The sequence below is a fragment of the Scylla paramamosain genome, chromosome 2 (assembly GCF_035594125.1).
Source record: "Scylla paramamosain isolate STU-SP2022 chromosome 2, ASM3559412v1, whole genome shotgun sequence".
NCBI lineage: Eukaryota > Metazoa > Arthropoda > Malacostraca > Decapoda > Portunidae > Scylla > Scylla paramamosain.
In genome coordinates, this window is record NC_087152.1 from 13,278,808 (window position 1) to 13,292,858 (window position 14,051).

General features: G+C 39.5%; 1 protein-coding gene across 17 annotated transcripts in view; it reads right to left on the reverse strand.

Annotated features, from left to right (window-relative positions):
• Positions 1-448: 448 nt before the first annotated feature.
• LOC135110420 (nucleoplasmin-like protein ANO39) overlaps positions 449-14,051 on the reverse strand; it is a 130,467-nt gene continuing 116,864 nt past the window's right edge. For 13 of the 17 annotated variants that reach the window (XR_010273264.1, XR_010273269.1, XR_010273270.1 and 10 more), the window contains 3 exons: positions 9,408-11,612; positions 1,651-1,722; positions 449-654 (listed from right to left, as the gene is read on the reverse strand). Coding sequence is in view for 2 of the 17 variants with exons in the window: in XM_064022766.1 (XP_063878836.1) it covers positions 11,512-11,612 (101 nt within the window). In the remaining 15 variants the exon portion in view is untranslated. Of the gene's footprint in view, positions 655-1,650; positions 1,723-9,407; positions 11,613-14,051 lie in introns of those variants that run through there. The other 4 variants (XR_010273257.1, XM_064022747.1, XM_064022756.1 and 1 more) reach the window with 1 other exon arrangement.

Below are 14,051 nucleotides of genomic sequence, written 5' to 3' on the forward strand. Positions count from 1 at the left end.
TTTTATTATTTTCATTTTTTTACATTCACAATTTCTTCGGAGAGTCTTCAGAGTATTTTTGACTTAGTACAGTTTGAGGATGCAATTTTAGGCACAAATGGAGTGAACTGCACCAGTTTTTAGATTAAATTCAGGAATCAGCTTAGTGCCAATTTAGGTTATAAATGATTTTTTTTTCTGGTTATAAGTGAATTTATTTTGTATTTTAGAGCAGTTTACTTTTTTTTATGAACCAATAATTTTGTTTTCAAATTTAGGCCTTGAGCCAAGTTTCACAAATTCCTGTTGCAGGCTTTTTGTTTGAGGGTACATAATCTGCAGACAGATTGCATAGAGCTCTTGGAAGAATCAGTTGTACATGCATCCATTCAGAACTATCAAGGCATTGCTGGTACAAGTGCCACAGGATAATTCTCATCTACTGCTACTGTGAAAATACTATTCAGTATTTTCTGATTATAGATTTATTCAAAAGAAATTACACAAACGGTTTTCATTTACATTCATTCAATCAGACATTCATGGAACTGAAGGAGTTTCTCTTCCTAAAGATGATCCATCATTCATGAAGTGGTGGATCACAAAGCAAGTTTATGCAGGACATCCTGGGAGACAGGTTGGTTGGTTAAGATCCCCTTTCAGTAGTGAGGGTACCTGTAACAATAAGTATTTATTTCATTGATTGTATTTACAGTACATATATTACAAGAATGATAAGTCCATTAAAATCAAAGGAGATACAGGATACAGGGGATGAAGTGTACTTCTCACAAAAGGAGACAAGCTTTTAAATTTACATTCCTTAAGAGATGTAGATAGGTTACGATGGGATATAACAAGGGTGACAAATGCAAAATTCTCAAGATCAGTAATCAGGACAGAACAAAAAATAACAGGCTCAAACTCAAACATTTAGATTTAGAAGACGAAGAATTTATTCTCAAATAGAGTGGTAGACGAATGGAATAGAGTCTAACCAGGATGTTAGTGCAGTCAGAGCATAGTCATTTGTAAGCTTTAAAAGATCACACAAATTTATGGTTTGGGATAATGGGTGGAAGTAAATACGTTTCATACGGACTTACATATGTAGGCTTTATGCCTACTTGCAGCTAACCTTGTGTTCTTGTTCTTATGTAGAGTGAGGTCTTCTCACTATCAAGGTAATGTTAATAGTTGTGTACACTTTTTATTATGGCTGTTTGATGAACAGGATTAGAGGCTCAAACTTGGTACTTGTTATGCAATGTATTCCATTTCATAAGGTTCTCTGAAGAATTTTTTCCCTAATTACAAAGTTTGTACGAGAGATGAGAACATACTATCTCGTACAATGTCTATAGCCTGTTTCAAGGGGTGGCAAGCACACATGTATTTGTATGTACAAAATATTATGCTCTACAGCTGGCACTGAAAATATGTGGGAAGGTTTTTAAATGTAAACATTTTATTATCCCCAATTGAGGGAGACTTCAGATAATTGGCAAACAGATGGACCACTATGCAGGTATATTACTTTAGAACCATTAATGAATAAATGTTCATATTTTAAGTATATATCATTAACCTAGCAACTATCTTGCTACAAATATTTCTTAAATCAACTTAGTTTCTCACACCTACAGAAAGCAGTGTCATTTAGAGACATACCTGTAGAGAGGCAGCAGATGCATGCAGGTCAAGTCCAGCCACTCAGTGGTGTACAGTGTACCCACCTCAGCTCTGCAATGGACAGGTACATATTAACTCAAAGTACAATAGTGCACATTGGATATGATTGTGTATAGACTATTTACAAATCACATCTGAACACAAAACTCATGTGGTTATAATGGGGAACCAGTGTTGTCACACGATTCTCAAACATTAATACTTATTAATTACAAGAATTAAATATTCTTGTAATTAGAAGTTACAGTGCAATATTTATCTTAATATTTATCTTAGAGACTAAAAGCAATTATTAAATCTATCTTTATACATATAGGAATTGCTAGTAAGGATTAGGAATTCAGAGAAGCAAGCATACAGAGACGACCATTTTAATTGCCGAGAAGAAAGAGGATATGAAGCAGTTGCTTAGAATAGCAGAGGAGTTCAGAAGGGAGTGACAAGGAATGCAAGGTGATAGAATATAACAGCACACAAGGAAGCCAATGGGTCCTGGGGAACAGTGTGGTAGAAGTAGTAGGTAAATACACATTCCTAGATATAGAAATTAATAATAAAGCTGGAGGGGAAAAAGAATAAAATGAAGGAAAAGCCAGAAGGATGACAGGCAGATAATGGCGGGTAATAGATCAATTAACAAGTATGAAATGGGTAGGAGCTTGTGGAAAGGAATGGCAGTCCCGTATTGTTTGTATGGACCAGAAATTACTTATTACCAGAAGGGAGACCTCATGAAGCTAGAAAGATCATAGAACGTTATAGGCAGGTGGAGTTTAGGAGTCCCAAATAGTACAGCAGTAGAGGTAATCAGAGATTAGATGGGGTGGAGCACATTCAGGGAAAGGGACTCCGCGACGTTTGGTGGGTTAAAAAGATACTTAGTGTAGAGAGAAACTCGTCTTGGGGTGAAAAAGATAAAAAAAAAAAAAAAAAAAAGACTTGTGGGGGGGAACGGTGGAAACGACGGAAGAACAGAGGAAGAATGGCAGAGGTTAGGCAGCAAAATGAAGGAAAAAAGATTGGCAGGCCAGTCAGAAATAGAGAGAAAGTTCACGCTTAAATGGTACAAGAGAGACAGGAGGCACAGTCAGGAATGGAGAATAAATCCACGCTAAAATGATATAGGAAGAAAGACCGGAGGCACTTCATTGGCATGTAGGAGACTGAGGAAGTAGTTTGTTAGTTTAACGAAGGACAGGAACACTAGACGTTAAAAGCCAAAGTAGGGCCGAGCAGGACCAAGACGAACTTTTGTACGGTGGGAGAGAGAAGCTAGAACACTTTTGTGGAGTGCTGTCGATATGAGCGACAGAGTGATAGATGCAATTGTGGAATCCTAGTGAATCAGAGTGGCAGACTAGACGGGAGGAAGTAGAAAGAGGGATTCTCAGTGATGGGATTGTATGGGAGTAAGGCAGATGAAAGATTTAAAGATGTAAAAGATGAAGGTTCCTTGTGTAGCCCTGAGAAATACGCCCGTAAAGTTAGGTGAATTGTTAGGGGAGACCTCTTGACTCCCGTGTCTCTGCTGTCTCTGCTCTGTCCCTCCCAGTTTAAAATTTCATATTTTATAATAATTTCTTAAATTCTGATAAAAGAAAAAAAAAGATCTGAGAGGATTTCTGTCCTGCCTCACTCCTGTCCGCGTTTGCCTGCGTTTGTCCGACTGTACGTCAGTTAAGACATTTATCTGTCTCTTTAATTAGGAATTTCTATCCACAGTGTGTGTGTGTGTGCGTGGGGTGTAGGACGATTTGGCCACGGATGATTTGCCCACGGACAATTTGGCCACGGGATGTCACCGTAGGACGTTTTGGCCACGGGAACTTCCCAAGGTGGACGTTTTGGCCATGAAACATATTTACTGTAATATATATTATATTTTGTATTATTTACATATTTTCACAATTATTATTAATATTCGTATTTATTATATTTTCACAATTAAACCTAACCTAACCTAACCTAACCTAACCTAACCTAACCTAACCTAACAGAACAGATTAGAGAACTTTTTTGGATAATAAAACAGACTAAAGATTTTTTCCTTTACTTAATAAGCAAGCTACTAAGTGCAATAGATTCCTAGTATTTTCTCCCGTGGCCAAAATGTCCTACCCACCGTGGCCAAAACGTCCTAGGGTGACATCCCGTGGCCAAATCGTCCGTGGCCAAATCGTCCGTGGCCAAATTGTCCGGATTCCGTGTGCGTGTGTGTGTGTTTACCTTGCCCGTTAGTGCCTGAGGTATGCGTTTATCTACCCGTGCGTTTGTCTTTGTCTACCTTTATCCTGTGGCTATACACATGTAAGTGGAAGTTCAACGTAAAATATCGTTCCATTTGGAACTTCGTAGATAAATTTCTTAAGTAATGCTTTACTAAGTATCGTTAAACTCATTATGAAGTGTTGATTATCGATAATTATCAACACAAGTATAGTGGATTATCAATTAAGTATAATTAAAGTGTTAATAAGTAATAAATATTTGGTGACAGACCGTCTTCGATGCTTTGATACGTTTTAATGTTATTCGCATCTCATTAAAACAATGATTAAATTTAAAATATAAGAAAAATAGGAAGTTCCCATGAATTACATACAGCGCGTACAATATTCGAGTGATATTTAACTTCATGTTCATTTTCGTGGCAAATGGTTCACGATATTTTAAATTTATTTAAATATGCAGTTTCAATCAATACCCCCATCCTCTATCTCTTTCACTAATGCCAACAAGCATAAGGATTTAGTGGGAATGCGGGGTTGTTTGGATGGGGAGAACCAAAATGAGGCTTTTTTTGACATTCCTAAAAAAAAGATAAGGATGCCAAATGTCTCGTTTCGAAAACGGAAAATTTCTATACTAACCTAACATTACCAACCTAACATCAACGTCACGTCGCCATCGCACATGCGCACCTTTGATAAACGAACAAACACACTTAGTATCCTACGACAGACGACTGGAGGTGTAAGCTAGAATTGTCTAACTTTATAATTATAAATTTTCATCTTAAGCCATTATTAATTTCCGACATGATGAATTAAGGTTAGAAATCCTCCAAACTGCTAGATGTAGACTCTGCGTAGGCCTATAGTTACGTACAGTGTATTGGTTGAAACTGCAATAACATCAAAATTGATATGTTGCCACCAGAGTTTTGGAAGACAACACACCAAACGAATGAGTACGGCATCTCTGACCATGGACTACACTGCTGGTTGCAAGGATCAGAATACCGGGTAGTTAATAATGTGCTTAGTAAGGATACATTTAATAAAAACTCCGCTCTGTGACAATCGGAACATCAAAATACAAGGATGCGTCTTATATCTGTGCTTTCGGAAAGTCCCGGAGCTTTATCACCATTACTCTCACTAAGCCAGAACAAAATGTCAAGAGCTTTCAAGACCTATTATATTAGTAATGGTACTCGTACAAGGATACCGCACCAACACCCATCAGAGTTACAATCCAATAACACTCCTTCGAGACACACCAAAACAACACACGACTTACCTTGGTACTGTCCTTTGAAGAAATGACTAATCCTTCACTCTCCTTCTTCCTACTTTATCTCTCCTCCTTCCCCTCCTTTTTCCTCCTCCCTCTCCCTCGGCTTTCTATAATGACCCTTTGTAACTAATTACCGTTAGCATTGTTCCATAAGCATTGTTTTATTTTTGTCGTACAGCGTTGCTTCAGAAAATATCCTTCCGATCTACATTAAGCACATTTACTTAAGCATATCTTGGGAAGTAAACGAGAGAGAGAGAGAGAGAGAGAGAGAGAGAGAGAGAGACCGCACAAGCAATCGAAGCAAATGCAGTGTGTTTTGATTAGTGATTCACAAGGTTCTGAAGCAGTGATGAGCACTCATTCGTAATTAAAAGCGAATCATCTGACCAACAATGTAGTCAATACACATTTTTTTCATTTAAGTTTGAATTTGACCAACAACGTATTAGCTTCAGATGTAATTTTTCATATGTATTGTGCCATTTATGTGATTTTCAATACTTGTGTGCTAAACGTGTAAGATTAGCTCTCAAAATGTAACGAGGCAGGAGAGTCAACCATCATGTTATATTATGATGCAATGATCTTATTTTCCTTTTAATTGCCAAGAGAGTCGATAAACGTAAGGACGCGATTGCTCCAAGTGTTTATTGGATGTGACAATAATGAGAGAGAGAGAGAGAGAGAGAGAGAGAGAGAGAGAGAGAGAGAGAGAGAGAGAGAGAATCGTTTGAATTAATAGGTATGATAATATTGAATACTACTACTACTACTATTACTACTACTACTACTACTACTACTACTACTACTACTACTGATGATAATAATAATAATAATAATTACGATATTTCCTTCAGTTTGCTTACCTGTATGTTTTCCCGTCTCTCTCTCTCTCTGATAAGGTTCACTGGCCACTAGTTCACTGAGTTGCTGCGGGGATATTTAAAACACCGGGTGACTCGAGGCTGCGCAACATTTACACTAATTACAACTCGTCGGGCCCGTAAACCCCTGCAGGAGAGTCGAGCCTCTGCCGCGTCACGCCATCACCTCCTGCCTCACATGACGTAGCTCGGGCAGAAGCGGCAGAAGTGACAGCCGGTTAATGACAAAGACATTAACTCTAGACATTCTATGATAGGAGTAGTAATGGGGGTAAAAAAAAAGAAAAAAAAAGTAAAATATTGGAAACATTCTGCTATAAGTATATGATTATTTCTATCCTCTAAAAAATATTAAATAAACCTATCTAATATTCACATTCCCCAGATATCAGTATTAGAGGGAGACGACTGCTACTTAACCCTCCCCTCGCCGGTGAAAATAGGAAAAGAGGGAAAGAAAAGTAAGAGAAAATATTATGTAACAATAATATACTACCTAATACTACCTTTTGAAGAAACATCTTCAAATGTTTAACATCCCTTTTGATTACACTCTTTTGGAACTGCAACCTTCAGTGATCTTTATTTCTTATTATTGTCCCCTTTAACATAAAGAAACCATAAAATAAAAAGCTTATCCCTAACAGCTCTGCACAGCGGACAGCTTGTAGCTGTAGTGTGTTGAAGCACAGAGTCGTGTTAGCAATGAGGCTTCGGGATTTCGATCTTCCCACCTCATCTTATCGATTAATAATGAAGCGCGGATCTTTTTATATGGCAAGGACTCACTGGTCAGGGAGTACGTACAGACCAGAGGGATAAAAGATTTTCATGGATACATTATTACAATTATGTGCAATGCGCAATCATGAAGTGTTGTGTACCGGGAAGACTCGCTGTTACCAAACGAGCTGTTTCGTCAGTTAAACATGTGTAGCTAGTAGTTCGAAAAAAAAAAAAAAAAAGCGCCAGACATCTAGGCAGTCGCCAATTAGATTCGCAGTTTATCGATATAGGACGATGCCTCCTTTCTTATAACACCCATCACATACGAGCGTGGGTGGCGGAAACATCTCACCAATGTGAAATTCGTCAACCGCCAGTTTCCGGATTTTATTACAGCAGAAAAAAAAAGAAAGAGCATCACCACGTAGCATGATTTGAATTGATCACCACATAACGTGAGATCATCGCAATACAACAACCGTGGCGGTGGACATGCAAAGCTTGATAACACAACGATGAACAATGCATGTCTCGCGGTGGACCATGGAGGGACAAACCTCACCAATGAATGTGTTATCTGGTGCATGAACGCAAATGTATTGTATCATTGGCTAACAAGACACTTCCTATATTTTTTCAACAGTACGGTAAAGTTCCGTGCGTTATATTCTGCAATGTAAGAGTGTCTATCTATTTATATGTCTGTCTGTCTGTCTGTCTGTCTTTCTATTCGTGTGTCTGTCTGTCTATCTATCTATCTATTCATCTATCTATCTAGTGGGTATATATATATATATATATATATATATATATATATATATATATATATATATATATATATATATATATATATATATATATATATATATATATATATATATAATGCAGACAGCTGACAACCTAACGTTCACTAACGGTGATGCTCTGTAATTTCTGCTTTGAGAAAACTGAATGTCACGACTCAACAATTTCTACACCAGGACTCCACCAGCCGGCTAATGGGCGTGATGATGAGCATGGGAATATATATTGCAATGATAAAGCAAACTTTTATTTTATTTCACTTTTCCAAAACTCCCAACAACAGATCTTGGTTTACAACTTTTTAATTTTTGTTGTTATTTATTTGTGTTATGTTTGGTGTACAAGAAATTACGCGAAGTTTTGACCACTTCACACGTTTATTATTATTATTATTATTATTATTATTATTATTATTATTATTATTATTATTTATCATTATCACATTGCATGGCGCTGCTGGTCTCTTTATCGTTGGTGCAATGAACCCTGCGCCGGAGGAAGACCCTCGACACGGACACCCCATGAGCCACCATAGACAGCGGCTGTACGTACTATCTACAGGAACTTAACCGCGGACGTATCTAGCTTTTAAAAAGAACATCCTCAGGGCCTCTGCAAGTCGAATTTAAACCTCCTTTTTTCAGGACAATAATTGCCGGGACTATGGTGGATAGCAGCTAGATCCTCCCTTGATTAAGCCTTATGATGCCACTGAACTCCACCTCGCTGGTTCATGGTAGTGGTGATGGTGGTGGGAAGGGGAGGGGCGTCTAGTATTGCTCTGCTGATGAGGAACGAAGTGAAGGAGATCTGAGAAGCTTAAATATTTTTTCCTTCATCTCGTGATAAGGTTGACAAACTTCTCGTTCAATATCCCACTTGTACTTTTTTTTTTTTTGTTGCTGGGGTAGGGGTGGAGGGCGGGATACATACGTTTCTGTATTATAATACTTTTTATCTTCTTGTCATAGTCTGGTGTCCTCTACATATTAAATTCATCAAATCAAACTAATAGCTTTCCTCTTTCCCTCCTCTCCTTATGAAGATGTTTTAGAATTTGTCTGTTGCCCTCTGCGCTTACTGTTCATTCTCCGCACTCGCCAGAAATCTCCAGTGATTTTCTTCCCTCTCCAGGTTCTATCTTAACTTTACCAAGGTGTTACAATTTGCATTAACAAATTTGTAGCAATTATTCTACTGGTCATTAAAAGTCGCTTATTCTGAAAAGCAGCCCTCAATGATGCATGAGCAGATCGCTACGACATATTACTATCTGCTTGTAATTTCAAAATGCTGCACAAAGACCTCAAACACTTTGGTGTCTACTTCGATTATTTCTAACGGGCTTTTAGTGGAAGCTATTGAGATTTTCAAGTTAGTTTTTATGAAAACAGTAATAGTTTAACAAATATTCTACGGCACCAATGGTTAAAACGCCCATAAGAACCCGAAAAATTATCTGTTTTTGTGGCTTTTCAAATTAGCTCTGATGAGACCTCGAAACGCTTCGAAATACGGCCCGTGGTTAGTTTGACGAGTCATTAGAACAGTTACAATATATACCATGTTCTTTACACGTTCTCATTCCTTTGAATGTAATGAAACTCACTTCACTTCAGAGATCGTGTAAATGATACGAATTCAGTCACAAAGCGCTTGACACGCCCATTCATGAAGCGTGTGAATCTACCAACACGTTAACTGATCACCGACCGACCTGGAGCATCTGAGAGTACTCAAGTACACCACACACAGTTTAAGATAATTTACTGTTGATTATGATATTACCCAGAAACGTACCTTAGATCAAGAACACTTGAATGGGAGCACGGCAGGACCACTTCCGCGAGGCAGGGAAGATCATCTGAATGGAGCAACCATGACGTCAGGAACACAGTAGCCACCACGTACCACCACCACGCCCTATTCCTTTACTACTCTTGAGCTTAAGGACAACAGCTTGAGGACCAAAAAACATTTGGTGGTGAAACAAAAATAAATTACGAACACATGGAGACCTTTTTTTTTTTTTTATTTATCCCGAAATTCAAAGCTTGGACACTGCTGAGGATGCTTTGTTTTCGTGTTTTACCATAACCATGCAGAATTTTTTTTTATACATCTATAAGTAAACACATAAAAAGTAACATTATTTTAACTCCCTACACAAAATCCTAAACGTGACCCTAACGTTAAATACACAACAATGGTGATGGTTAATGTTTATTTCAGAATATTACATGAAGGAAAAGGGTGACACTACAACAGGCTTTCGGGTTTTACATCTCACAGAAAAGTGGAAAAATATACAAATACTGGGCAGGGAATGTCGGCAAGTACAGACCAGCTCGGAGTAAATAGAGCATCGGTAGTAAATAATGTGTTCGCCAGCTCAGATGACCTTGAGGGAAGAGAAGAACGAGGCGGAACAACAGAGGCGACAGACAGGTGGAAGGTACAATACTATAAACACTTGACTGGTTTATCATGGACTTCGTAGAAAGCATGAAATTTGGCATCAACAGGGAAGGCTGGTAGTGGCTATACTGAGCCTTAGCGAACACTGGACAGTATAAAACTACAAACAAGAAGTCACGCGGAAGAAGGTTCCCGGTTCTGCACTTTGGTTCAATATGAGGTTTGGTTCAGGATCATTGTACTGTTTATTTATTGAAGGGTCTCCAGGTACCGAAAGAAGTACAACTTAGTGTTTTTTTTTTTTTTTTTTTTCATAAGGACGACTTTTACTTAATTTTGAAGCCAAAGTGAAGAAATTCGTTTGGTATAATTCGATTCACTTGGATTTAGAGGGAAAGATAAAAAAAAAAAAACTCCATTTGATAATCGACAGATGCTCAGATATCCTTATGGTGATACGACTCAGATTCAGGGTGGAAACGAAGAAATCCGCTTCGAAATACTCTATCTCAAGTTCGGAGTGGAAAAGCGGACATCCACTCAGCAAACGGGTCCCCAAGGTGCAGCCGGGCGCCAGCTCCCCAGTCACATCTCGTGTGCGGATATTTGACTTTTTTTTTGTGGGATTTTTGTTTTGTTAAGTACCAATGAAAGCTGGATTCATTTCGAGACTCGCCGCCAAAGCTGACGTGGCATTGATAATAAATAATTGCCACGGACACCTCGCGGGCGGCGGCGTGCTACGTAGTACTAACGGAGGCGACAGGTTGCGGCGTACATACAATAATTTTACATGGACATTTTTTTTTTTTTTTTACCCAGAAAGCGTTGTGCATGTTTGGATTATTACCCAGACAACCAATAATACGTTGTGCTTGTATATCACGATACTTGGAACAGATCACAAAGAATGACGCCCACACGAGGCACTACTGGAATGGTGACAATGGCCCACTGATAAAACAAAACAAAAAGAAGCTGATCTGTGAGTTGTGTTGACTTGACACTCGCAACACAAACAAACTCACACATACAAAGAGACACACGCGCAAGGCAAAGATATATATATAATAAACAAGCTTTAGTAAAATTTGAACGGCACTGCAAAACTTCGACTTCCATTATTATTATTATTACTATTATTATTATTATTATTATTATTATTATTATTATTGTTATTATCTTTTTAAACCCAGGTGATTCTATGCATTACGAAGTGTGCACTAAGTTTCCTTTTTATTATTTTCTCTCTGTTTATAAACCACAACCCCCAAGGAACAGCGGGGGACGGGAGGGTCACAAGCGGCCACGTCACTCTTTTTTTCAAGTCATCCTCGAGATTCAACACTCACTCACTCACTCTCTCTTTCTCTCTTTCTCTCTCTCCGCTACTTTGTGCTATCAGGCGCCAAGCGGGAACGCCCGGCGCCTGGTGTTAATAAGGCCTTTTGATGATATCGAGGAGGGAGTGGTGGATGGCTGGCATTCAGTGGGCGTACACCTTGGCGAGGAGAGTGGCGATCATCATGGAGGACAAGGACACACTCAGGGTGGCCGCACCGTTCTCGTCCGTGCTGGAGGAAGCCTCTGCAACGGGAGAGAAAGGTTAGTCCCGCCAGCCAGACACCACGTCCTGGCCCACGTCTCTCTTCCCCCCGCCACTGCTCTTCGCTGGACACACACACACACACACACACACACACACACACACACACACACACTCTCACTCGCGGTGCGGCCAGGCCTTCCGGTGCTTCCAGGGCTCACACTCACATCATGATTTTTCAAACAGTGATTTCTTTAAGTCAATACTACGTGACTTCGATGCAGCTTCACCTCACGTCATTTTTTAAGTTGCCTAATTGATAATTTTAAGATAATATACTATACATGACCATTTTTAAAGATATATATTATTTATATCATACTACAATGCTACACATCATATTCTTCTGCAAGAACCAATTGTCTTCAATATAAATGAATTAAAAACTTATTTACAACCACTGGCCAAATGCTTAATATAAAGTAAATCTTACAAATTCAGTTAGCGTCAAGTAAAAATTTCATGCCCAATGCAAAACTTTTGCAGTTAGACTACTAAATGGCACACAACACAAGTGTTAATTCATTCACAGCGAGACTCTGGTATTGGACGGTATGAGGAAAGTTGATCAGCCAGGCGCATTCACTACTGCGGTAAGTGAGGAGAGGGGACGCTGGATGCATCACTCACTAGGGGGGGGAATAGAGGCATTGAGGACACATGCAGCATACACTAACGCCACACACACGCTTCACACCTTTACACTGCTCAACCACACTAATGAAAAGGGCGACCACAATGCCCATTTCACCGAGCACGTACATAACGCACGTATTCACAAGTATAACGGCGGTACCTGTGAAACCATGACAACCAGAAAGAACGTGTTTTCTTCCATCATTTCCACCACATCTGAAATCGAACCCGGAACGCTCTGCCCACCCGCTATGGATGAAGTAACATTGTATGTATGGGACCCGTGTATACATTAATTCGAACAACTTAGGCAATCAATTACTCCATTTCGCATTTAGCGTCACCAGTAATTCAATGAGGGTACCTTTATTTTATTATGTCTTCCCTTCTTGTTTCTTCGTCTTAATCTCTTTCCTTCCTTCCTTCCTTCCTTCCTTCCTTCCTCCCTCCTCCTACTACAACTCAGTCAGCTATGTTCAGCTAAGCTTTACGCTCTTCGTCTTCCTCCTACTATTAACTTCTACAATTACAATGCTCCAGCCTTTTCCTCCAACAGCGGTTCTCCATGACAGTACAGTTCCTCCTCCTCCTCCTCCTTTTTCTACTACTACTTACACTACCAGTACTTATCCTGATACTGTGCTGCTGCTACTGTTACTAATACTGCTACTGCTCCTCCTTCTCCTCCTGCTTCTATTACTACTACTCTACTACTACAACAACAACAACAACTACTACTACTACTACTATGCACCTTGTCCTCCTTACATTCTCCCATCACCACCAGCACCACCGCCACCAGCGACGCAATCCACCTGGGAAATCTTAATAAAAAGTGAATACGAGGAAAAGGTTCACGTGGCAGTCAGTCGCCGCTGAGTGACTGCCCGCGGCTAATGTTTATTTCCAATCAATGAGGTTTAATAACACCATGCAGGCAGGAGTGGTGTGCGTGCCAGGTGGGTTTCTCCTCGCCTCGGGTCCCGGCGAGGCTGTAAACAACACTGACACTGCCGCTGCCGCCACCACCAACCACAGCGCGTGATGTAATAACTAACGTCCCTCCATCCATCCATTCCTCCCTTCACTCGTCACTGTAACTCGGTGCTTGCTCTCTCTCTCTCTCTCTCTCTCTCTCTCTCTCTCTCTCTCTCTCTCTCTCTCTCTCTGCCTCAGATTTCTTATTTTCCCCCTTATTAATTCATCTAATTTCTGTCTCTCCCCTCCTCTCTCCTCACACACACACACACACACACACACACACACACACACACACACACACACACGCACACATACGCACACACACATACGCACACACATACGCACACACACAATCGAAGAGTATTTTCTAGAAAACCGAAGAACTGATCTATATGTACTGGTGTGTGTGTGTGTGTGTGTGTGTGTGTGTGTGTGTGTGTGTGTGTGTGTGTGTGTGTGTGTGTGTGTCGACAAGTTACGGAAATATTTACGTGTATATTGGTGTATTTCACCACCACCACCACCACCACCACCACCACCAACAGCAATAATAATACGGTGATGATGATGAAGAAGTCTGCTTGTTACTCGAGTATTATAATAGTGTGATAATGGAGACGATAGTAGTATAGCATAGTACAGCATAGTATAGCATAGTACAGTGTAGTAGTAATAGTAGTATCCGTAATAATAATAATAATAATAATAATAATAATAATAATAATAATAATAAAGATAATTATGAATAACAACGCAAAGACAGATAAGTTACGCCATCTCCAGTTAATTAAGTGACATCACCT